The following is a 24,498-nucleotide window of genomic DNA, read 5'->3' as shown; positions in this document are numbered from 1 at the left end:
TTAAAAAATAAGTTTTATAAAATATTCTATCACATAAATTGCACGCCTTGTATCTTCAGCAATGCCCTTCTAATTTAATTCTATATTCTTGTTGTAATCAAATACCTTTTACTTTAAGTAGCTCAGTTCTGTTTACCACTAGGGTAAGTATACATTTTGCAATAGCTTTCTATTTTCTAAACAGGATAAACTTGTGGGGTAAGGAAATCTTTGCTTCCAGCTTTTGCAAAATGTAAATACTAGCAAAACACTTTACTTTCTGACATGTTTTGATCAACAGAGAAAACAAAAATAAAGCTTTTATTCTATCCATATTCTAAAACATGAGTGTAAGTTTTATGAATAAGCAGAACTTTAAGAATTCAGGAATATCTAAGAATCTATATGTCTAAAGCTAAGTTAACATTTGCAAAATTCTGATTGGTATAGTTTGTTGAAAAATGGGCCCATACAGCACCTTGCAGCAAATATTTCTATAGCACAAAATCTTCATAAAATTATGCACATTGCCTGATAATCCTTGACTGCAGAAAAAGTATTGACATTGTAAATATATGCTGAAATATACATAACTTTCTATTAATAAATCACTTTTAAAAAGATAAACAATTATACTGATTTGTCTTCCCTAAAACATCTATAAATGAATCAAGTAGAAATTGGTTCAAATACAAGTACGTATAACACTACATTACTCTGATTTTTTTACCTAACTCCATACTTCCACTATTTGGAGATCCTTATTTTCTTAAAAAAAAAAAAGAAAACCAGTGAATACATTCTTTGGAAAATATTTTTATTATAAAATGTACAGTATATTGACCTTAATATTATAAAACACTGTAATGTATCAGAGTCTTGTAAAGACCAATAATTTATAAAATGAGACCAAATTCATTGTTAATTTTTCTAGTCTCATAGTCAGAATAAAAAATATATATAAAATATAGAATGAATTAATTGATCATAGCGTCCTTAGTAGCTGGCAAATGTATGTTCATATGTTAAGGCAGCTGATCTCTGCATGTATTTTTATTAAAACAGATCACTCTTATTTGCTAATTTAGTCTTTGATTTTGAAGAGCTGATAGAAGCATGAACAGAAAGGTTAGTAATCATATTCTATAAACCTAGATTATGTAAAGGCGCTGCAGGGTATAATGAAAATTATGTTTTACTAAAGTACTTCTATCACTGCAGCTCACTTATTAACAGTTAATACTTCTTTGGTACTTTTAAGGTGCTTGTTAGAACAAGAAATAGCTTCGAACTATTGACAAGAAGAGAGTACTTTAGGTCTCAGATGCTATTGGATAGCATGAAAAACCACCTTACACTGTCTTAACAATTTGAAGACCTTTTTCAACATGGTGGTCTTCTCAGTTCCAGTATGTCTAATGCCTCCTTCTATTGCAGGGAGTTACTACCATTTTGAGTACAAAAGAAATGCAGATTACTTTCTTTTTTTCCTCTCCTTAGCCATTGTTGCAAGCAGTACTTCCCTCATTGCACTCATTTGGCAGTGACTTGAACACCAGTATCCAGCCAAAGGCACTTGTTTTAATGTTAGAATATGTGTATGTAGGTTGTTTTCGAATCACTGCCTAGAATATTTTTAGCAGTGCATTTATAGAAGCCTGCATCCCTTTGAGTGGACTGCTGGATGACTAATGACCCCTGAGGATGGAGGAATTTGTTTCCATACAGACGGGATTGAGCTCCTGTTGTCAGATGTGATTTGTCTGGAAGCTCCCATGTTATTTCTGCTTTAGGAATCCCAATGGCCATGCAGTTCAGTTTAACTGAATTTCCAGGTCTGGCATAAATAACAGGTGCTGGCTCACTGGTGATCCTGGGAGGATAGGCGATCACAATGACAGGCACAGTCATAACAGAAGTGCCATACTCTGTTGACACTTTGCACAGGTAAGTGCCCCTGTCAAACACAGAAGCCTCACGCACCGTCAATGAGCCATTCTCCATCAGGGAAAAGCGACCCACAGCCTGGGGGGCATCCATAACCATCCCATTGGGTAGTGTCCAGGAGATCTGTGCCCGCTGGTTTGCCTGGGTGATGCAATGAAGCTGCAGAGTTTCTCCATTGATGATGCTCACCAGGTTGTTGTACTGGTTGCTAATTTCTGGCCTGAGTCCCACCTTCAGAAAGACTATTCGTTCCACATAACCTCCCAGGTTTCTGGCTGTACAGCGGTAAGTCCCAGCATCCCCAGCAGACAGGCCGCTGATGTGTAAGATCCCATCCCTCTTATGGTAAAATCTGTGCAGGCGACTGCCACTCAGCACTTCAGAGCCGTTGGGAAGGATCCAGCTTGTGCTGGGTTTGGGGTTCCCCTGGACTGAGCAGTTCAGATTGATGCTGTGCCCAGCAATGGCAGTGATCCTTTCACTGACAGGGTCTCTGAAGGAGGGTTTCTCCACATGGTCTGTGATGAGGAGCTGCACAAGCAGTCTGGCTTCCCCTCCTTCGTTCCGCCCGATGCACACGAGCTGCACGGCATCTGTTTGCCTCACCCCTCTGATGTCCAGCGTACCATTGCGATGCACAGTGATCCTGTTCCCATAGTAGGGAGCCGGTAAGATTACTCCTTCTGGAAAAGCCCATAAGACACGCGGAGCAGGGATCCCCTCAGCTTTGCAGTCAATAAGTTTCCGGCTGTCTCTGATGGCTGTCTCCCTCACAGATGTTATTGCACTGAGATGACCATTGATTCTGGGAGGCTGAACATCAACATGGATCCAAACGATCTTCCGATCTTCTCCAGCACTGTTCCGTGCTACACAAGTATAGTTACCACTGTCAGACCTTTGGGCCTTTTGGATGAGGAGGGTGCCATCCCTGTATATCTGGTATTTATCAGATAGGGCAGGAATAGGCCTGTTGGTTGGGGAAAGCCAGGTCACTTTGGGAGTGGGTTCTCCTTTGGCTTCACATGCTGCTGTGACAACATCGCCATAGGGAACATTAATAGTGATATATGTTTTGTTCCTGATGGTTGCAGGCTCTGCCACCACTTTGACCCGCACTTTCATTTCATCCTTCCCAATCTGGTTTTCAGCATAGCAGGTGTAGTCCCCTTCCTCTCTCAGTCCAACATCATTGAAATACAGGGTTCCATTGTCAAAGACCACATATCGCTTCGTCCGGCTACCACTGTCATCCGACTGCATGAAGGTGTTGATCATGCTGCCATCTGGGAGACCCCACGAGATCTCTGGATTTGGCAGACCTGTGGCTACACAGTCGACTTTCAGGTCCCCTCCATACTTGACCTTGTGGTTATTCTCATTCTTATGTTCTATTTTTGCTGGTTTCATCATCACATTCACTTTGAGGACCACGTAATCATCCCCTATCTTATTGCGGGCCACACACAAATAGTCTCCTGCATCTTTGTCTGTAACTGAATGAACAACCAAAGTCCCATTGCTGAATACTTTGATTCTAGTCTCCAAAGTGCTGAAAGGAAAGAAAAAAGAACCTAACATGAGCTACAAAATCACATTTTGGGTATTAATTATTGAGGGAAATCTGGAGGATGGGTGGGAATAACAACTCATCAATGTTAAAAAAAAAAGGAGACGAACACTGCTATTGTTAGATAATTAAATGGTCAGAAATGTTCAGGATATTCACCACCAAACAGCAAATGGAAAAAAATAGCTCTACTCACTTGTAACCAAGCAATTCTGTTGTGGTTAATGACTTTAATGCTGTTTTTGACATTAAACATTCACTAAATACCAAATTATGGTGGTTTTGACTCTCTTCTGACTACATGTACAGTATCCTATAACATTCAAAGATGATCTCTGAATGATATAATCCATATGGCTATATGGACCATAATGGGGTCTGGTACCTGGGTCTTCAGATGACAACAAATAACTATGAGGAACTTCCTCTGGCATCGGGTATAACATATTAAGCCTTCAGAAAAGTCACAAAGAAGCAAAATGTTGCTAAGCTTTGAAATGAAGAAAAAAAATTCCAATGTGCTTAAAAACCTATTACTCCTTTCCACCACTATGGAATTGGTGTATTGTGGTCAAAACCAACTTCCTCAGTAGCCACAGGTTTCTCCCCAAAGGAGATCTCCAGTATTTGAAAAGCAGCCCACATAAAGATCATGAAGGAAAATTAAAAAGAAACACAGATTTTTTTTCCTACTACTATGAGGCATGAAATGAAATCTGGATTTTGTGCTATCTACAGGTTACCTAAATACACTTTTTGTCAATATAAAAAAAATATGACTATGTTCAGCTGTGAAGAAAGTTGTTCCAAATTATGCATTTTAATTACAGTGCACTTCTCATCTGTTTATAGTGCTCAAAGGTGAGCTATGAATAATTTATAGCACAGAAATTTGTTTTCAGCCAAGTCTTAGGACAGTTATTGTAGGTTTGTAGAAGTGATATTTTACTTGATATTGCAAACATTGGAGAATGCATTGTTTCAGGCCTTTATATGCAACAAGGTTTGCACAGACCTTACTGTGTGGTAACATTTGTTTACACATGATGTTAAAATGATAGTGCTTATTTAAGTAATTATAACTTGATTTATTTGCTCAGTATTTACTCTGTGTAATGATTTACCTAAGAGATAAAATTCAATGATCCTTTTCCTTCGGGGGAAAAGCAGGCACCTGTGCAATATTATTCAGACTAAGCACATTGGAACAAGCTGTATATCTGAACTTTTGCCACTGGACTTTACTGCATTTACGAGTGGCTGCAAAAGACAAACAGTGGCAGCTTGTCCTAAAAACTTGAAGCTAACTTCAATACAGTTTTCAATAAAATTATGCTAAGATATGACTTGACTATCTTTCTGATATAATTTCAAATTCCTTCTTAAGGATTGGGTGGCTTAGTCAAAACCTGCAGAAGTCAGGAATGAAACTTGTACATATATGAGTGGGTGTTTCTCTAAGTTAATCTAAACTGCAATTTAGCTGCATCACCCCAAACAGTAATTTACCTGTGTAGGGAATCAATCATCCTTTTGGAAGGCAACCTCCATAATATCCGAGGCCAAGGGTCACCAGAAGCACTACAGTCCAAATGCAGGATGCCGCCATATGTTACATCTGTTCTCTGAGGAGAGCTCCCAGTGATCTTAGCATTAGATGCATGCTTCTTCACATGGAGTTGTACTGTTCTCCTGGCAGCTCCCACCATGTTAGCAGCAATGCACTCATAGGTCCCACTGTCCTTGGGGGAGACATTGCGAATGTAAAGAGTCCCATTGGGAAAAACAAATAAATTCCCATTGACAAACTGAGAAGGTCGGATCTGCGTGCCATCAAAGACCACCCAGCGGATGTTGGGAGAAGGTGCTGCTTTAGCAGTGCAGTGGATGTTAATACTGCTACCAAGGGGCAAGGAAATATTCTCTTGCTTGTCCTGCTGGATGATGGGGGGTAAGGCTGCAATGTGCAGCCTCACGGCAATGCTGTCAGCTCCTGCAGCGTTGCTTGCTACACATTTGTAAACTCCTCGGTCTGAAAAAGTTGCTTGCTTGATAGACAAGGTTCGATTTTCATGAAGCATTATCCTGCTTTCTGTGGTGGTGACTGACTGCAAAATCTTCCTATCTGGGAAAATCCATGAAATTAGTGGGCTTGGAGTCCCACTAGCCTGACATTCCATTGCTATGGTCTCTCCAAAGTAGACCGTGACATCTCGGTAACGGGAAAGTAAAATTTTGGGCTGGTGGGCTACAACTGTGAGCACAACAATCATTTTATCTATGCCATGCAGGTTCTGAGCTGTGCATAAATACTGTCCACGATCCTGAAGCTGAGCACTTCGGATAAGGAGAGTACCATTTTTCCAGACTTCAAACCTTTGTAACTTGCTGCTGGTTGTCATTAGAGCTCCTGTGAAGGTGAGAGGAAAGAAAGAAAGAAAGAGAAAGTCAAAGGGTTAAAAATGTACATTATTGCAATAAAGTCTTAAGTGAGATTTTAAGTTTACTCAACACCAATTACAACTTCAGTGGACCCACATGAAATCTTCTGACACTCTCCATAGCTCAAATTAGTCCTTGTTTCTATTGCAGAACTAACCAATAGCTTGCAATATGTTTGCAAACATAGTGTGGAAGTTTTTAAAGGCCTTATGTTTTAGGATTTCTCTTAAATCTTTATGTAACTTTTCTGTTCCTTTTGCACATGGACATGACACACACACACCAGTATTTAAGACTGCAATGTTAACAAACCCATAGTCACAAGTATTGCCATAATAAATTCTAACTGCTGTGAATAAGCAGAGTTGGCTGCTTTTCACAGCCAAAAATTACTCTTCAAAAATGAACTCATTAAATGGTAGAGGTTTTCTTTTACTACAAGAAACACTGCAAATGTATTATTACTTGTAATGATTAGTTGCAATTAATCATTTTATCTACATTGATTGTGACAGAAAGTATTTTCCAGTATTTTGAACTACTCCTGTGATCATGTTGCATTTCTGTGCAATACCCCTACAAACCATGCAGAAGAACATGTCTTCTTTTATCTTACCTGTAGAGACTTTTGTCCAAGTAATAAAAGGCTTGGGTTCCCCAACTGCATCACAAGGGATAAAAGCATCCATTTCAGCAAGGACGGATATGCTCTGAGATGCTTTTGTGATAATTTTAGGTCTTTCTCCATGTACCCTGAAATTAGTGGAAGACTGAATTACAGTCAAATTGTGTGGCAAAATGCTTCCCACGTAAGGCACAGATGGAAATTTTTGATGACGATGATGGACATTTTTAAAAGGATGAACTGTAGTGGTTATTTGTGGTCTTGTGTGCTGAGAAATAAAGGCTGGGGGGCTGATCTTTAAAAACACTGGTGGTAATGTGGTAGTTGTGGCATGTTGCCTTGGAGGCACCGGAATAGCTGTAGCTTTTTGCACTGTAATCCCAGTAGGTAAGACCTGAGCAACCTTCTTCTCCTTTGTGTCTTTTGGGACTAGTTGACTAGGGACGTCTGGTTTAGGATGCATATTTAAGTGAGAGAATATCCTTGTTCTGTTGAAAAGGAAGGGTATTCTGGAACCGGGGTAATAGGGGATCCCTTGACTTGGTAGTCTTCCTGCTGCGCCTCTGTTATCTGGAACATAGTTATTTCCAAAAAATCTTGAATTAATATTGTATCTGTTCTGACCCTGATTACTGAACTTGCTTTCAGTCAATGGATTTGTTTTGTGAAATGGAGAGGCTTGTGTTGGGGTAGTTGTTTCTCTCTGGGAGGAAAAAGTTTTTCTGTCCTGGATAGTATGTGCTGCATACGCTGTTATCTCTGGTTTATTTGTGTAGTGAAGAGGCTGATGTGTTATAAAATAGCGAAGTGGGCCCTGTGTTACAGGAAGCTTCACTGTGCCTCTTACTGGAACATGCCTTGGAGGCACAACAGGTAGTCTTTGGTTTATGCTTGGTATCATTCCAGCAGGTGGATGGGGAAGATTTGGATTTAGAAGTAAACTGTTGTTTGACTTGCTACTGTACAACTCATTGAATTGCTTCTCTTTTGACTGTATGCTGATCCTGTTTTGGTCAGGGGAAGGAGTAGGGTGAACATTCTGTCTTGAGCTTATCACTATTTTCTCACCATCAGCTCCAACTTGTTTTGCTTCTGGGAACCTTTCTTGATTGACGACATTACTTTCCTCGGTGGTATAATGAAGAGAAGGATGTGAAGTGCTTGACATGGAAGTGGGAATAGTGACAAGTTTTATAAATGGAATAAAAGCAGTAGATGTAATAGGAGGCTTTTTAGTTGTCTGCAGATGATGAAACACATGTGGCATAGATTCCTTTCTATCCAAGGAAGATGGCTCTGTCCCAGCCTGAGAAGTAACAGATTTCTTTGTCTGTCTAACTGGAAAAGCCTGAGTTTCTGCAGTGCTGGAAGAGGAGGATAAAGTAATTATTTCATGTTGCTGAGGTGGCTCAGTTTTTGCTGGTGTTTCTATAGATACTGTGGGCTTCCATGGTTCCTTTGAAGCTGAGAGGTCCTTAAAAACTTCAACTGTGCCAACAGGAATACTTAAGTCAGGCACAGTGGGATATACCAGCTGGAATGTTCCAGCAGCTGTTTCATTAACCACAACTCCTAAGTCAAATAGGTTAGGCTCCTCCTGAGATTTTGGTTTTGCTGATGGTATTGAGTTGTTCCTATATGCAGGAGAAGTTGTTGTGCCGGATTGTTCCACCTTATGATCCACAGTTTTAAGGTCTGCTTTCATGTCCTTCTCTGCAGACGCACTGTCTAATGAGTGGTATGCTGGCACTTCACTTTGCTCTGGTTTCAGAGGTACACTTGACTCTTTTGTGGGAAGTGCATCTTGTACAGTATATGATGACAAAATCATGATAGGTGCAGTCACTGGAAGTGCCAAGGTTTCAGGGCTAGTAGGGTGTGTCACATGTTTAGCTTTAGGTAGAGCAGTAGTAGGCCTAAAAGAGGGAGTTGTGACCACATCTCCGATTTTTGTAATTTTCTCTACAACATCTGAATCAGGAATTAATGAAGGAGTGGATTCCATATGCTCCTCTTTCCTAGCCTGTATTTTGATGTTTTTAAGATCAGGACTTTCATGAGTTGCAAAAGTAGTTTTGGTAACAGATTCAAATTCAGGTGTCCTTGGAATAATAGACATTGCCTCCGTGGTTAAAGCAACACGAGGCAAAGGCTTTGGTCTTTGTCGGAGTCTGTTTGGCCTTCTCCTTCTGCCATAAGGTCTTTTTCTACCATGCTGAGTAATAAGTGAAGGCATGGTCTTTCTATATGGAGATGTTGTGGTGGCCACAGTGGTCAATCTACTGATGGAAGAAGCCATTTCTAACCCCTCTGCTTTATGAAGAGCATTAGTGCCATGCAAAATGAATATGGGACCTGGTTTTGGAATAGCCAGGTTTCTATGTTCCTCTGTCTGAGAATTGTCTGCATAACTGCTGGACACACTTTCTGGAGTCACTGTTTTCCTGTGGATCTCAAGTTCTTCATTGCTCTGAACCCTGATGGGTGTGACAGCTGGAAAACCGCTACTTAAGTCTGCTGTTTTTGCATGACTTGTGGATATTTTTTGGTGCTGGTATCTTGTATCATTGCTCTTTTCTCTAACAAATGGAGAAGTGGATGAAGAAACAGTAGTAGTGCCTACAAAATCTGTTGGGATGATCTCATCATGAGAAGGTGCTGTAGTTACGGTGTCAACACTCATTGGGCCCACTTCATTTAACTTCAAGCTTGTCTGCAAGGTGCTATGAAGATCCACAGTCTGAGATTCAGCAAGGAGAGTAGCATCAAGTGGTAGCACAGCAAAAGCAGAACTTTCTTCAGATATAGCAGATACAATTTTATCTACATTTTCCACTGTGAATGAACTGCTCTGAACATTAGGAAACTTTGTCACAACTTCTTTGGCTAGAGGTTCTTCAGTGAAGGCAACTGAATCATCCGTCCTGACATCAAGATGCTGCTCCCCTTGGGGATGCAGAGTTGCAGAGACAGGAGTCAAATATGGACCTGATAAAGCAATTTCTACAGTGTCTGTACTTGCAGGTGTTTCTAAAACCCTGTGGCTGGAAAATGGTTCAGTTTCTGACCCTATTAATATAGACTGGACTGAAAACACTTCTGTGTTCTGTGAAACGGTGACCAAGAATTGCTCATCTTCACCCACAGGTGATGCATCGGCAGAGGAGTCCACCACATCAGCTCCTGTCTCCGAAGGTGGAGGGCTGGCTAAGGGATAAGGGGCGGGAGTAGTTTCCTGCATGACTGATGGCAGCGAAGTTGTTGCAGAGGCGGTTGTAGCTGTTGTTGTTCTAGGAAGATTCTTCCCACGGACTTTTGCCAAAATGTCAGCCCAATGCTGTGGATTAATCTGTTTGCTTGCCACATTAATTCTCCTTCGAGATTCAAATACTCTCCGGCCTTCTGCAACATTGCTGTCTTGGGTTCTATCAGTACTTTTCCAGATTTTCATTTTCCTTCTGCCCTTCTTTCCCTTTTTAATTTGAGCCTCTGGCACCCGGTCACTTTTTTGTTTAAAAGGTATTTCCCAGTCTTTTAGGTGATTCTTTCTTCGTGGGAACTCCTCCACCCCTCCTGCCCCTGATCCCTCTTCATCATCTATGACCCGCCCTCTTGTTTTTGACAAACCTTTTGAGCCTGGGCGCTTCTTTAGTTTTATTCGTTTAAATGATCTGTCAGACACCATTTTATTTACTGTGACTCTTACAGCAAACTGATCTGATCCCTGCTGATTGACAGCCACACATCTGTAATGGCCACTATCAGTGACATGGCTCCTTGGAATAAGCAAAGTACCATTGGGCAGCATATAACCTTTTGAAGAGTTTGATAAATCATTGAGTACCTGACTGTTTGGAAGAATCCAGCTCAACTGTGCATCTGGGATGGCAACTGCATTGCACGGCAAAGCTATTGGATCTCCAACATTTTTTTCAACTCTTGCTACATCTGAATCAGCTACCTGAATAGCTGCAGGCTGCACAACGAGTCTGTAAGACATTATGTCCACATCATCTCCTACTTGGGCAACACAGTGGTACACACCTCCATCAGTGTAACTCACTGCTTTGATTATTAGTTGGCCACTACTGAGAATGGAAAATCTACTGTCTTTCTGATTAAAAGGTGCCTGCAGTTTAGTTCCATCTGGAAAAAGCCACTGAATGGAGGGGCTCTCAGAAGCTTTCACACTGCAGCTCAGCTGACACTCTGACCCTTCCACCACACTCTGTGCTGTCCTTGTGCTCTGATTTTGCTCTATCATTACCCAGTTTCTCTGCTGCCTAGTGGTTTTGGTATGAATTGTCTGAGAAAACACAGTAAAAAAAGACAGCACCACTTTTTTCCCTGTACTCTGGCGCCTGTTTAATTGGATATTTATAAGAGGTTGCATTACCCAGGAAGGCTCAGCCAGTATTTGAGCTTTTACACCTGTGTAGTAAAGAGCATCATAATCTGAGCCTTGCCTGTACTGATAGATTATTTTAGGCTCTTTTTTGAGCATAAGTTCCCTCTCTAATTTGACAGGTACTTCACTGTAGTAAGCAATAAGCTTCCACAGTTTTTCGTAGTTTTCTCGATTCATTGGACATTCAAAATCCAGTGCAATTGTAGCATTTATATCTATCTCCTGAGTCTGGATTTGATTCCACTGAATTTTGGTAGAACCTGTTGGTTTTTTGATTTCACAGTTCAGGTGGACTATGTTGCCATGCTCATCAGTCATATTTAGAGCAATGTTCCATGGCGAGGACTGAAGTTCTTCCAGAGGGAGTTCATAACTGTCATCATCATCCTCCTCTTGAGTGCTGCTATTTTGCCTCAGTGAGGACTGAATGACAGGTTTCCTACAGGAAATATCTTTCAAGTTTTGAATATCTTCTTTCTGCAGTTGTTTTGGGCTGCTGCACTTAGCACACAGCTGTCCCCCTTCATAGGCTTTGTCCTTTTTGCATTTTAAAACACCTGCAAAAAAAAAAAGGAAGAAAGAAAATAAAAGGGGAAAAAAAGTTAAGCTGAAAAACTCTGTTCTAAAGTTAGATAATTCCCAGAAGTGTGAAATAAACTTCATGAGGATTGCCATTATGTCACATGACATATAAGTCAAAACTTTTAGAATGGCACTTCTTTGTTTTACAGATGAATGGACACCTGATTCTCAATCTGACCATGATTTCTTCTGACTTTAATGAGAGGATTGAATACTCCATCCTTCTGAAACTTGGATTCACTGCCTCTAAACAAAATGCCTAGAAACTGAAGTGTGCAAAGCAACATTTAAATCAGCAACAAACTATTCTGTGTCAAAAAGTCTGCATTTGTACAGTGACAACCTAACTTGTGGATCTAATGTGAAGAGAAGTGGGACCCTTCAGCTTTCAAAAATATAGCATTTACCTGAGAACTGCTGGACTTCCTCATTAAATAATCCAGGAAGATTTCTATTTTTCTCTATTAATTAAGAACAGTATTGGCAGTACACAAAAACTTTTACTGTAGCTACCAAAATGGGCTGACTAATTCTTGCACTTACAAGCCATTTATCAGCAGGAAAAATTCCAAAAAAGAAAAGTGCCACTTCTTCCCTGACCTCTGAAACAACTGTAAACTTTGTAATGAAACAACAAAAGCTAAAAGAGGAGAGCTAGACTAGGAAACTATAGCCTTGACTCCTCTCTCCTTCAATGCCAGAAAGACTGTTGTCTGCAAAGTAATAGTCATACTTTCATTACATTTTTCTGCTCACCTAGAATGTCAAATGTCACCTTACGTATTTAGTTTGGAGACATAGAGCAAATAAAATTTTACAGTTATTCTAGCCATAAGTATCATCCTGAAGAATGAGGGATCTTTGAATGAATGAACAGTATGTCGGTGGGTTATAAGGCAAAATGCCAGGAGAAAGGGAAATGAATGGCAAATTTTCATACCATTATTTTAATTGAAAATATATGCTTTGCTAGTCTGACAAATCAATTTTCTTGAAAATTTGTTACAAATGGAATATTTATATATATCTATATCTATATATGCAGTTTATTACTTGCAGATTCAAACAAGACATTTCAAAGATAAGGAAAAACTGGCCCACAATCAACTTGGCAGTGGCTACACTGATCTGAAGAAATTTAGTAACTCTTTCTGGACAGAATTCCCAAAGAAGTTAATGTTATAGTTATACACAGATACAAAATCTGTCATATACGAAAATGGCATCGATAAATTCTTCCTCCTTCCAAAAATCACTACTGTTTTAGTGTAAAGAGGTAACCTAACTGAATAAAAATGCTAGCAAAGCCAACACTGCACAAAGGAAAGAATGTTCAGCTAATATCTCATTATTATAACTTAGAGTAAAACTTAAGTACACCCATTACACATACACACACAATTTGGATCAAGAACAGAATGTAAGAATATTAAAATGTAAGCCAGTGGAATACAGTATTTGAGTTAGATGCCTCAAGTATCTGTTCAGTCAGGAAGATTTGTATTACTCACACAAGCATCGCACATTCTTAAAAAGTACTGCCCTATAGTCAAGTGCAAAACTGCAATGAGTTACATGTTCTAAGATGACAAGACCCACCATCGTTCACCATTTGTGCTCGAAAATCATGATATAAACCTTGTGACTCCATCACTCATTTGAAACATCTTCAGTTACAATTAAATGCCAATTTCCTCTTAATATTTTAGCAATAGCTCTGGTGTGACACCAGTTCCTCTGCTGAACTGAGATGCCCAAACTGAAAACTGACACTCAAACCCTTCTTCATTTAGTGTATTCCTGAGACAGAGGCATTATAAAACTCCATTTTCTGCTTCTGCACATGATCAGAAACATTCCAGCCTAAGCAGTGTGATACTTTTCTCACCTCTAAGCCTGAATGAAGATAGACTAGCTGTTTTATGAAAAAGTTACACGTTTGAAAAGAAATACGTTGCAAGTACTGGAAAATACTTAAAACAGATTTGCTCCATCATTAAAGGAAGTTGTTGTCAATAAAGAAACGTGGCTAGACATGAAGGATGCATACTACAGCCTTAATGTTAATAGAATCAAAGTTAGAGGACTTAAGCAGGAATTTGGTAACCTGATTTCCTTCCTTCCTTAGACAAACATGTTCAAATCCAATCTTACCACCTTCCATGAGAGCATATAGTCAGTAGCTTTGTTGGTTGAGGACAATTGGCAGCCCTTAGTCAAAGGTGTACTGCTGTGCAAGCAAATGTAATAAAAGGTTATAACCTATCTCCTCTTTCCAATTACAAACAGCACTACCACTTCTGTCATCCCAAATGTAATGGCTAATTTCTTTGCTGTTAAATACATATTTTTAACTAATGAAACAAAACTGTTTTCTTTTTACACTGCTTTTTAAATACACACATTTATTGAACAGTAACAGAACTTAATACTGCACATAGAGATCATGTTGGCAATAATACTCAGGAAATAACAAAACCAACAGCATGCAGAACAGGAAAAAAATTCAACATTATGAGTTCAATAAACATTGGTAGCTTATGCTCCTACCTCCAGAAGCTTCATTCCATTCAAGAAGCCACTTCAAACTACAGTCACAGGCCCATGGATTTCCATGAAGGTAAAGATTTTCCAGTAGTGGCATGCCTTGAAACATCTCTGCAGGCAAGGTCCTAAGAACATTTTCAGATAGGTAGAGATGTCTTACTGTTGACAGTTTGAAATAATCAAGGACCATAAATGTTGAAAAGGTGTTGGGGTGAAGCTGCTGGAGCAAATTTCCTTCTAAGTGGACCAGTCTTAGAGAAGTTAAACCATTAAAAGCATTTGGATGAATAAACTCAATTCTGTTGTGATCCATGTGCAGTCTCATTAAGCTTGAAAGTCCTTGGAGAGTTTGGCCAGTTATGGCTTTCAATTTATTGTAACTAATTTTGAAAACCTAAAAAAAAATTTAAAAAAAGAACCAGAGATTAATTTTTTTATCTAAATCCAAATAGAATAGCAACCAAGCAAATGTTTTCCTCCCACATTCAAATCTTTTGCACCACTGAAAAACCATATGTTGGTCAAGGAGGTAGAATAAAACTGAGTGTTAGTTGGGATTATCAAGTTAGACAGAGGCATAGTTAATAGATATCCAATGTATTTTGGGGGAAAATGGTATCTTAATCCTAAAAAGGCACTAGAAAGAACACTTAATTTTGTTTTCCGTTATTCATGGAAGCTAGTTTTGAAATTTAGGAAAACCTAAGCATTACCTGTAGAGACACAAGATCTTTCAAAGCACCATTAGGAATATTCTGAATGTCATTTCCATGTATCATAAGCAATTCCAATTTTGTAAGTCCCGCAAAGGAGTTTTCGTATATAGACTGTATACTGTTAAACCTGGGGGAAAAAAAAATCACACATGCAGTTACATTTTATACACTGACTGTCACAGACTGCAAATGTAAAAATAGTATAACCCAACTTCCAGGAAAAATTGGAGGGACCTTAATGCATTGTCAAAAGGCCAGAAGTTACTGAAAGATTTTTACAAGGCCCAAGCATACTTAGCTCATGTTTACATTAATATTTCTTTTAACTCACTTTGTGGCACTTTAGCCATAAATTAGGAGTAAAAGTAATAAATAGGCGTTTAAGTTCTAATAGTTGTCAGTGTATTTTTCCATCCAGCTCAGTTTATGAAATGGAAATAAGTTAATGGCCTCTGGCCAAACCATGATGCTATGGAGCCTGGCAAACTAGAGAGGTTGCAGTGTTGCCAAAGCAGCATCTAACAATAAATAAATAGAGATTTGGAAAGTAAACATTAAAAATGGTATCTCCCAAAGAGCACAAGAAGCAGTAAGTCACATCCTGCTTCACTTACTGTTACAAAATGTATTGGCTACATTAACTAAATACATAAGATCTAGGAATTGACCTTCCAATTACATAATTTGAGCCTTGAAACTCCTCTTAGATAAGGAATACAGAAAATCTACTCTTTGAAAATATTCAGTTTTGCTTTGGACAAGAGAATCATACTTTATTTGCCAACCTGGAAGAGTTGCAGCTGATGGCCTAGCTCTACATTTGTGTTTTTCATATCTATACAGAAAATTAAATGTATTATCTAATCAGGGCACAAAGTCTTACAACTAAGCATAGAATTTCAAAGGTTTTTCCAATTTCTTAGTATTTTCTAGAAAGCAGGGGAAGACACAGCATGAAATTAAAATACTTTGAATATGAAGAAAATACTTTTGGATCCTCACAATGTTATCTATCTAAAGATTCTTAATTTGCTAAAAATTAGACTATTGTATTAATATTTTTAGTTCTTCTGCAGATCCACTATGCTTATAGCAGACATCTTATTAAAATTCCTTATTTCAAAATCAGTCCTTCAAAAAAAAAATGAACTTGTCTAAATAAAAATTTTTCCTAAGTTACTTCCAGTTAGAAAAATAATCTTCACCTCCTAAATGCACAGCACTTAAAATAGCAATATAAAAGAATAAAAGTGCTCCTTCAAAGTGAAAGAAGCACAACAACAGACAGTTAAGACTGTTTCTTCCTGGGAAAGGACCCAAGTCAGAAAATGTCATTTGTAGTGATGAAATACAAAGAGAGGAAAGGGCTTTTATGCTAACAGTATATCAAACAATGTACTTTACTAAAAAAAAAACCCAAACGCCTTAGTAACTTAGATGTCTACATACCATTTACAAAAACAATTTAGGGATTGGAGTATATATTTCGTTAATATAGCTTTACTGAGCACAAGAGCATTTTGAGACTAAATTTAGGCTTTAGGCAGATAATATGCTGGTGGAAAGAAATTTTAACTATGGAGAAGCAAAAAAACCCCAAAAACCAAGGGCCCTACTGCCAGTCATTGCACGATCAGTTGCAGCTTACAGGCCTTGAAGTTGTGAGGATAATTTCATCACAGGTAGTGGGGCAGCCCTGACACCAAGCAGAAGAGGACTGAGACTCCTGCACCATTCTATATCACACAACGACCCAACATGGTGTTTTTTCAATATGAAGCCTACCAACAGTCCCTGCCTTCCTGTCTCAAAATCTGACAGATGTGAGTTGGCAATTCCCTGGAGAGCAAGTGAGTTGGAGCCTGAGCAATCCCTTCCCAAAACATGCTTATATTGCACTTAGTTGCTTGAAAAAAACTGCAACAAAACTACAACTCCAGAAGCAATGGATCAAATTTCTTTCTACTGTATTCATTTAATATATGCTATATCACATTGTTCTCCAAAATGCTACTGGATTACCTCACAGAATTTTACTCCTGCTGTATTTTTATTTTTTACATCAGGTAGAGAATTCCATATTCTGTAGAAATCCCATAAAAGGTTAAATTCAATATCTTTTTTTATACACTGTAAAAGACTAAATGTTCTATTTGCCAAAAAAGAACTCACACCATGGTATAAATGTTTATTTGAAAAGAGTACTAACTTTTGTTTGAAACATAAAGGCCAACCTAATTTCTCCATGCCAGCAACTGTAGTGTTTGAAACACAGCACCGACAAGTAAGTACCCATCTCTGCAATTCTACTTAAGAACTACACCCAGAGATCCCGCTTTGTCACATGTGTGCGAAGCACTCCAGGCTTCAGCACTAAGAACATAAAACTGTTTGCTCCAAGCTGCCATACAAACCCGAAGTTGATTCTTTCCACATGCTTAGCGATCCGTGCCGGCACGGCTGCCAGGGAGCGGAAGGTGCAGTGCACCTCGGTGGGAAGGTAGCAGGCGCAGGGCTGGGGGCAGCCCAGGGCGCCCAGCGGCAGCCCCAATCCCAGCATCAGGACCACGGACAGCGCTCCAGCCGCCACCCGCTCCCCCATCTTGTCGCCTCCCCTTGCCTGGCTCCTCCTGCATTGTTCCGGGGCGGGGAGGAAGAAAAGAGAGAAGAAATGATGATTTTTAAAAACTTTTATATACCCTTTATACATTTTAAACCCTTTATATACCTAGTAATGACCTGCATTGTCCAGAAAGTCTATAGACAATCAAAACCAAGTTCAGTTGGAAAGCCATTTTCCTTACTCCATGTTACTTTCTACTTCAGTGTTAATTTTTCCCCTATTACTCACTTCTACTTAATACCTAATCTAAAAAAGTTATGCTGTCTCCCTATGCTAATAAATTTTATAGGCTTATTCTGTACACCAAGAGTAGTACTCATCTCAATGAAAAACTAGAAAACTTTTCAGGACATATCTAGCTCAAGCAAACTGCCATGGCTCCCTCTACAGTCAATGAAAGAAAAAAAAAAGTCATAATCACTTGAAGATTAATAATATCAGTTATCTACCTCATCAGATAACTAGAAATAGTACAACTGAGCTTCATTAGGTCCCTAGTTAGCAAACCTACTACCTCGCCTACTTGCCTAATTTTCAGACAGGCTACTAACCTAGGGTAAAATGTGGCTCAATGAATCTCATTCATAATAGACATGGGAAATGATTGAGATAGAAAGTGGTAGAAAGAATTGGTTTGCCATAGACCTAGACTCTGTCATCCTTTGCCATGGGTTGCTCTGTGATGTTGGATATACTCTTACATTGCAATCTTAACCAAAAAGGTACGGCTGATCAGAACTGATAAAACTGGACAATTTGTTTAAAAGCATAAGCACAGACCTCACAGGAAAAGTTTATAATATATCTACCAATACTCAAGTTCAGATTTTTGGAACTGTGTGTCAAATTCTGCATGGCTAGAACCACGGAGAGTCATTTAAAGAAACACAGTGTGCTAAGAACAGACAAGAAAACACAGCTGTTATTGACCTTGAGCACTAGTAATTTCTGAAAATAAAATCATTTATGTAATGTCTTATTACAGATTAAGCACCCTAATTTTAGACAAATGAGTTTAAAACATTCCTATTCTTATTCTACCATCAGAAGAATTTGAAAGCTTTTCAAATTAAAGCCATACAAGAATATGGGCTGCTATTAGTAACAGAAATTTAATGTTCCTGCTTTTGTACAACACTGTGACAATGACAGAAAGTTATTCACTCCTACCAGCTATTATTACGTCCACTAGCAATTTCCTTTTAGTATAAAAGTCAGATTTTATACTGTGCAACAACATGTACATTTTTTCCCTAAGATTATCATATGCAAACCATTACAGTTCAAAGGAGAGGCTCATTGGGATGAAGAGTTTTCCCAAATACCCGTGGTCAAGCTAATGAGATGCTTAGCATTCTTTACAAGACATCTAGCTTGTAATTTGTTTAAGAATTTTCAGGTGCTGTTTTCCTTATGTCCTCCTCAACGAAAATTCTTTCTAAAAAACAGCCTACCCATTTCAGTTTCTTTTGTGAGAGGTCCCTTTCAGGACGTGCTCATTGAGGCGAAGAGCAGACTGCAACGACTTGTGAGGGGCTGGGGAAGGGGCGGCCAGAGGGACCTACCGTGCTCTGCCCGGGCAGGACGGAGCGGCGGCCGAGCCGAGCCCTTCCCGCGGCCCAGCCGCAGCCGCTCCTGCGGGAACCGCCGGGAGGCGCCGGAGCAGCTCCCGCCGCCCCGCCCCGCCGCACGGGGGCGCTCTCGGCGGCTCCCCGCCATTGGCTGCTCCCACCGCCCCCGCGCAGCTGCCGGCCAATGGGCTGCGGCCCCGCCCCGCCAGGCGGGGCGTGCGCGGGGCCCCGCGTGGGGGCGCTGTCCGCACGGCTCCTGGCGCGGCCGGAGGTCGCCCCGCGGGGAGGTCGGCGAGAGGGGGCGGGCGGTCGCTGCTGCGCGGCCCCGGCCCGGGCTGTGCGCCAGCCGCGGCTGTGGCGTAGGGGGCTGCGAGGGAGCCGTCGTCCCCCTCGCCTCCGTGCTTCTTTCTGCCGTACCGGAGGACAGATGCTTCCCATTAGGGAAGAATGTCCCCGCCGGGCCGGGCGACGGGAGCGCTCGGGCTGAGGGCGGGCGCCGGCCGCGGGACGCCCGACGGCCGCAAGCCAGGCAGCCGCGCAGCCCACCCACCTCCCCGCCCTCGCACAGTCCTGCGGGGGAACCCCAAAACCCGAGCCGCCCCGCACCCGACTGCGCTCTGGCAGCGGCGTTAGCGCGCTGCTCCTTACCTGCGGCCGGGCGCGGCGCTCTCAGCAGGCGCTGCCCGCCGCTCCCGATGCTCCGCGGGGCTGCGGGCGGCCGGCGGCGCGGGGCCGGCGGTCACCTGGACCCCGGGCTCCCCTCCGGCACCGGCTCGCCGATGCTCATCGCTGCCTGCAGTGGACCGTCTCGACGCCGACTTAGGACTCCTCATCGCCCGTCATCCTGCGGGATCCGCCGCCGCGGCTGGGTCCCCCCGAACAAGCATAAGCGATGCGCGACAGCCGAGCAGGCACCGCCGTGTGCTGGTTTGTATTGACTGCTACTGCCTCCGAGCGCTCCCCTTCTCCGGGTGCCCCACGATCCCGCCGAACGTCGGGGCGCCGCAAGCCCCTCAGCCCCGGCGGCAGTCCAGCGCGTCGCTCCGGGCGCTGCGGGACCTCCGTGGGCCAGCGGGCGGGCGGGCGATGCGGGCGGCTCCGCGCCGCCGGACGGGCCGCCTGGGCGTGCAGCTCCTCCCGCGGCGGCAGCGTCCCGCCGCCCGCCGCCGCATGGGGACGAGGGATGCGGGTGCCGGGGCGCCGTGCTCCGCCCGCCTCCCCGCGCCGGGCGCTGTGCAGAGGGAGGGCGCGGCGCAGCGGCTCCTCTTGCGGGGTGGGCGGCCCCTCCGGGGAGGGGGCGGCTGCGGGCGGGCCCGCGGCAGGGGCGGGGGGTGGGTAGAATAGGCTCCGGAGCCGGCGGACAGGGGTCGCGGCAGTTGCGGTTTCGCGTGGGTTCGGGACCTGAAGCTCACGGAAAGTTTGTCTCTGGGACCTAGGCACATCCAGCACTGTCGAAGCGCTCAGATGTGCGCTCACACGCACATACACACACACGAGTTCAGCACATAATCCCTAAACTGGACCGACCAGTTTGGGTTCCTTTCTCTTCCCATAGTGATATGGCGCTTAGAGACACGGTTTAGTGGTGGGCTTGGCAGTGCAGGGTTAATGGTTGGGCTCGATGATCTTGAGATCTTTTCCAACCTTAAAGGTTCTATAGTTCTTTGAAATAGGTGTCTCGTCACAACACAGCCAACGTGACATCAATCCTTATACTTCATACTGGCACAATTCTGCTGCAGAGACCTGTATCCTGTCTGTATGTGGGAATTTGATTTCTGCAGTCATACTCAAGGAGAGACACTTCAATCAATGCATGTGAACAGAAAATCTCAAAGAGCTGGAATTGAGAGGAAATTACAACAGTAGAAGAAAAGACAGGAACCAGTAATTAACCAGACTGAATGTAGAGTCGGTCATTAACTGCCTTTTACCTTTAAAATCTACCAGAGAAACAAGCTTTAGTTTAAAATCATTAAATCATTGACATCCCTTTTCTCAATTTCCCTCTGGTATTATCAGTTTTTTCAGTACACAAAAGCTAAGCCTATCTCCGCTCCAGCGAAAAATGCATCATTCAGAAGACCATGCACTAGTGCCTAGTTAGTTCCACTGTATGGTTTTTGGATATGCACAATTTTCTGTTCTCTAGATAGCCATTGTGGCAGTTTCCCTCATCTGTTCTAAAAAAACCAAAGAAATCAGTCTTTCAAGACACAGAAGAATTGCAGAAATGAGCATAGATGCATCTTGAGTTGTAAGAATGCCTCTGAGTTTTGGTGTGGAGATTTACCATTTCCAAGGTAAGTAAATATAGTAAATGGCATTATGTTCAAGGCTGTAAAGATGTGGCAAGTGGATCATCACTAAATTAATAGGAATAATCAGAATCCTAATTAATGAACCATGTTTGACTTTGAAACCTGTGAGAGGTGTGATTATCAAAATGGTTGGTGGGGAAATATCTTCAACTGTTAGCAATAAGATGTTGTCAGAATCTGGACAAGTCATATGTTCCAAATGCATTAACAAAGTTTCACTTTCAAAAGAAAAGCTAATTATCCAGGCTTTTAGATGCAGAACCTTTTTTGTGTTGTGGTGGGCAGCTTAACTCCACACAGCCTCTCCCTCGCTTACCCAGTTTGATATGGGGGGAGGGAATTGGAAGGGGAAAAGTTTGAAAAATTGTGGTTTGAGATAAAGACAGTTTGATAGGTGAAGCGCAAGCAAAGCAAAACAAGGAATTCATTCACTACTTCCCATGGGCAGGCAGGTGTTCTGCCACCTTCAGGAAAGCTTAAAAGTGACTTGTGAAGGCAAGTGCTCTAACTCCAAACATCCCCCCCCTTCCACCCTCCTATCACAGCTTTATATGCTGAGCATGACACCATATGGTGGATATCCCTTGGATCAGCTGGGGACTGATCCAAGGAGCAGTCCCAGCTGTGTCCCCTACCAGCTCCTTGTGCATTCCCAGCCTGCTCTCTTGATAGGACAGTGTGAGAAGTAGAAAACACCCAAACACCACACCAACCCTGATCAGCAGTAAGATAAAACATCCTTGTGTTTTCCACACTTCTTTGGTCACAAAGCTAAAACACAGCACCATATAAGCTACACTTAAATAAATGCAAGTATAAGATATTGCAGACATTTAGAAATAACACCACTAACATGATGCTCACTATCTTCAGCATAATTTTTTTTTCAGCCAAGTAAATGCCAATACTAACCTATATTGTTGTATCACCTCTGTATTAACAGTAAATACATCAACAGTTCACAAGTTAAAACCAAACTACTTTGACAACAAAGCACATCCAGATCTAATATATATGTTTACTTTATTGCAAATTTTTACAATTTCTTTAATTGAAATTATGGGAAAGAAAAGTATTAAGGACAGGATTTTTTAAACTGATGTGTAGTACTTATAGTTAGGGAGTTAGCAGTAAAAGATTGTCTGTGATACGGAACTTGTAGATGCTACATGTGCTTGAACAGCCCCATTGTCCCATTATTTTTTCAGTTTTTTACTTTGAGGTTTCAGCTGTATTTCAAGAAGAGGCACTTACTAGTGTCTAGATAAGACAGCTGCTGCATCAGCATAATTTCTCTGATGCTAGGTTGTCTGGCATCTGGTGCGGTAAATGGTTGGAAAACATCTTTACAAACTGTTTGAAGTTTTTACACAGTGGATAGGGACAGGCAGAGCAAAAAAAATGGTGAAGGAAATCATCCGTGTCACTGATATTTGCCATTTCAGCTGTGGTACCTGCTGTTTACACAGAATTTGCAAAGTGGTATGAAAATATTTCAAAGGAACAAGGGAAACCAAGTAGAAATACTTGAACTGTAGGGAGCAGCAAGTGAGTCTCTGATACAGTCATTTCTGAAAGTTAGTCTGAAGGTAAAAGGCTATTCACATGAACAAGAACCTGTGGCAGCAAATGACAGGCTTTTTGACAGGACTGGGAGGCAGCTAAGGGTAAGTTAAGCATGACAGTTTCAGAAACCATAATATTAGAGAGAACTGTCTTTCTTATTTTCACTGTACTTCATTAATTGTGAAATGCCTTCACTTTGTTCAGATTGGCAGTGTTTGAGGGAAAATTCCATCATTACCAGTGTCCTTCTGGTTGGTTAGCTTACAGGCTGAGAAGTTACCTTCTACCTTCAGTAAGAGCCAACATCAAAACAGGGTTTTGGCAAACTATCGCAACATGACTGCTCTCTCAGAAATGCAGTTTTGGGTTTTCTAGGAGCCAGTTACCTGTTTCTCTCTTTGCAGCTGCAGTGCCAGTATGTTGCTGCCTGTTGCAAGTGCTCTTCTCTATACCCTTCTTCAGACAACTTGTCTCCTCCTTGCCTTCAGGTTTTCCTGTTTGGGGTTGTTTTTCCGTGGTTTAGCTGCTCTTAATGGCTTTAAGCCGAAAGAGAGTAGATTTAGATTGGATATTAGGAAGAAATTCTTCACTGTGAGTGTGATGAGGCCCTGGAAGAGGTTGCACAGAGAAGTTGTTGACACTCCGTCCCTGGAAGTGTTCAAGGCACAACAACAACCCCATGCAGCACTACAGGCTGGGAGCAGAGTGGCTGGAAAGCTGCCCAATGAAAAAGGATCTGGGAGTGCTGGTCACCAGCCAGCTGAACATGAGCCAGCGAGTGCCCAGGCTGATTGCATCCCGGTCTGTATCAAAAATAATATGGCCAGCAGGACTAGGGCAGTAATTGCCCCTCTGTACTCAGCACTGGTGAGGTTGCACTGCAGGTGCTGTGTGCAGTTCTGGCCCCTCACTTCAAGAAAGACATTCAGGTGCTAGTTGTTTAGAGAAGGGCAATAAAGCTGGTGAAGGGGCTTGAGGGTAAGTCATGTGGTGGATGGAGTGTTTAGCCTGTAGAAAAGGAGGCTCAAGGGAAACTTTATTACTCTCTACAGTTACCTGGAAGGAGGTTACAGCAAGGTGACAGTTGGCCTCTTCTCCAAGGCAACCAGTGACAGGACAAGAGGAAATGGCCTCAAGCTGTGCTATGGTAGTGTCTTGGGGTGACTTCATGATGTGTATCCCATATTGCTGCCCTATGCCCAGAAATTAATTTGTGTATCTTTCTATGCCTCCAAACTGAGCCTGAGAGGGGGAAGGAAAAACTGAGCAAAACCTTTTCAAAGCAGTTTGCAGCTTGTTCATGGTCACACAGAGATAGAGACTTTTTTTTTTCAGCTGTGGCAGGAGAGCGGGAGGGAAGGGAAGCACCCAGCTTGCTTTTCTTTCCAGCCAGCTTTTGGCAGTTTCTTCCTCAGCTCTTTTTTCCTTGAGAGAGTTGAACTTTCGTTTTCCTAGGACTTTGGTTTTTTTCCCTTTTCTTTCTTCTGGATGGTTTCAACATCAGAATACATTGGGAGAACTTTCCACCGAGGCCTTGGCCCTGGAGGTGGGCCCACCACCCCGTCTCAGCTCCAAGGAGGGGGAGAGAGAGATCGACGGAA

The 24,498-nt window shown here is 41.9% G+C and overlaps 1 protein-coding gene across 1 annotated transcript; it reads right to left on the bottom strand.

Annotated features, from left to right (window-relative positions):
* Window positions 1–788: 788 nt before the first annotated feature.
* MXRA5 (matrix remodeling associated 5) lies at window positions 789–20,216 on the bottom strand. Its single transcript, XM_069003958.1, has 7 exons — window positions 19,659–20,216; window positions 17,231–17,446; window positions 14,814–14,943; window positions 14,104–14,494; window positions 6,555–11,528; window positions 5,006–5,906; window positions 789–3,478 (listed from the first exon to the last, which is right to left on the bottom strand). Exons 1-7 carry the CDS (start codon window positions 19,841–19,843, stop codon window positions 1,567–1,569), a joined length of 8,709 nt encoding a protein of 2,902 aa, XP_068860059.1. The 5' UTR covers window positions 19,844–20,216; the 3' UTR covers window positions 789–1,566.
* Window positions 20,217–24,498: the final 4,282 nt, after the last annotated feature.

The sequence above is a fragment of the Aphelocoma coerulescens genome, chromosome 1 (assembly GCF_041296385.1).
Source record: "Aphelocoma coerulescens isolate FSJ_1873_10779 chromosome 1, UR_Acoe_1.0, whole genome shotgun sequence".
In the NCBI taxonomy this organism is placed as follows: Eukaryota; Metazoa; Chordata; class Aves; order Passeriformes; family Corvidae; genus Aphelocoma; species Aphelocoma coerulescens.
The sequence above is the reverse complement of the archived record's forward strand: the minus strand, read 5'-3'. Positions and strand labels throughout refer to the sequence as shown.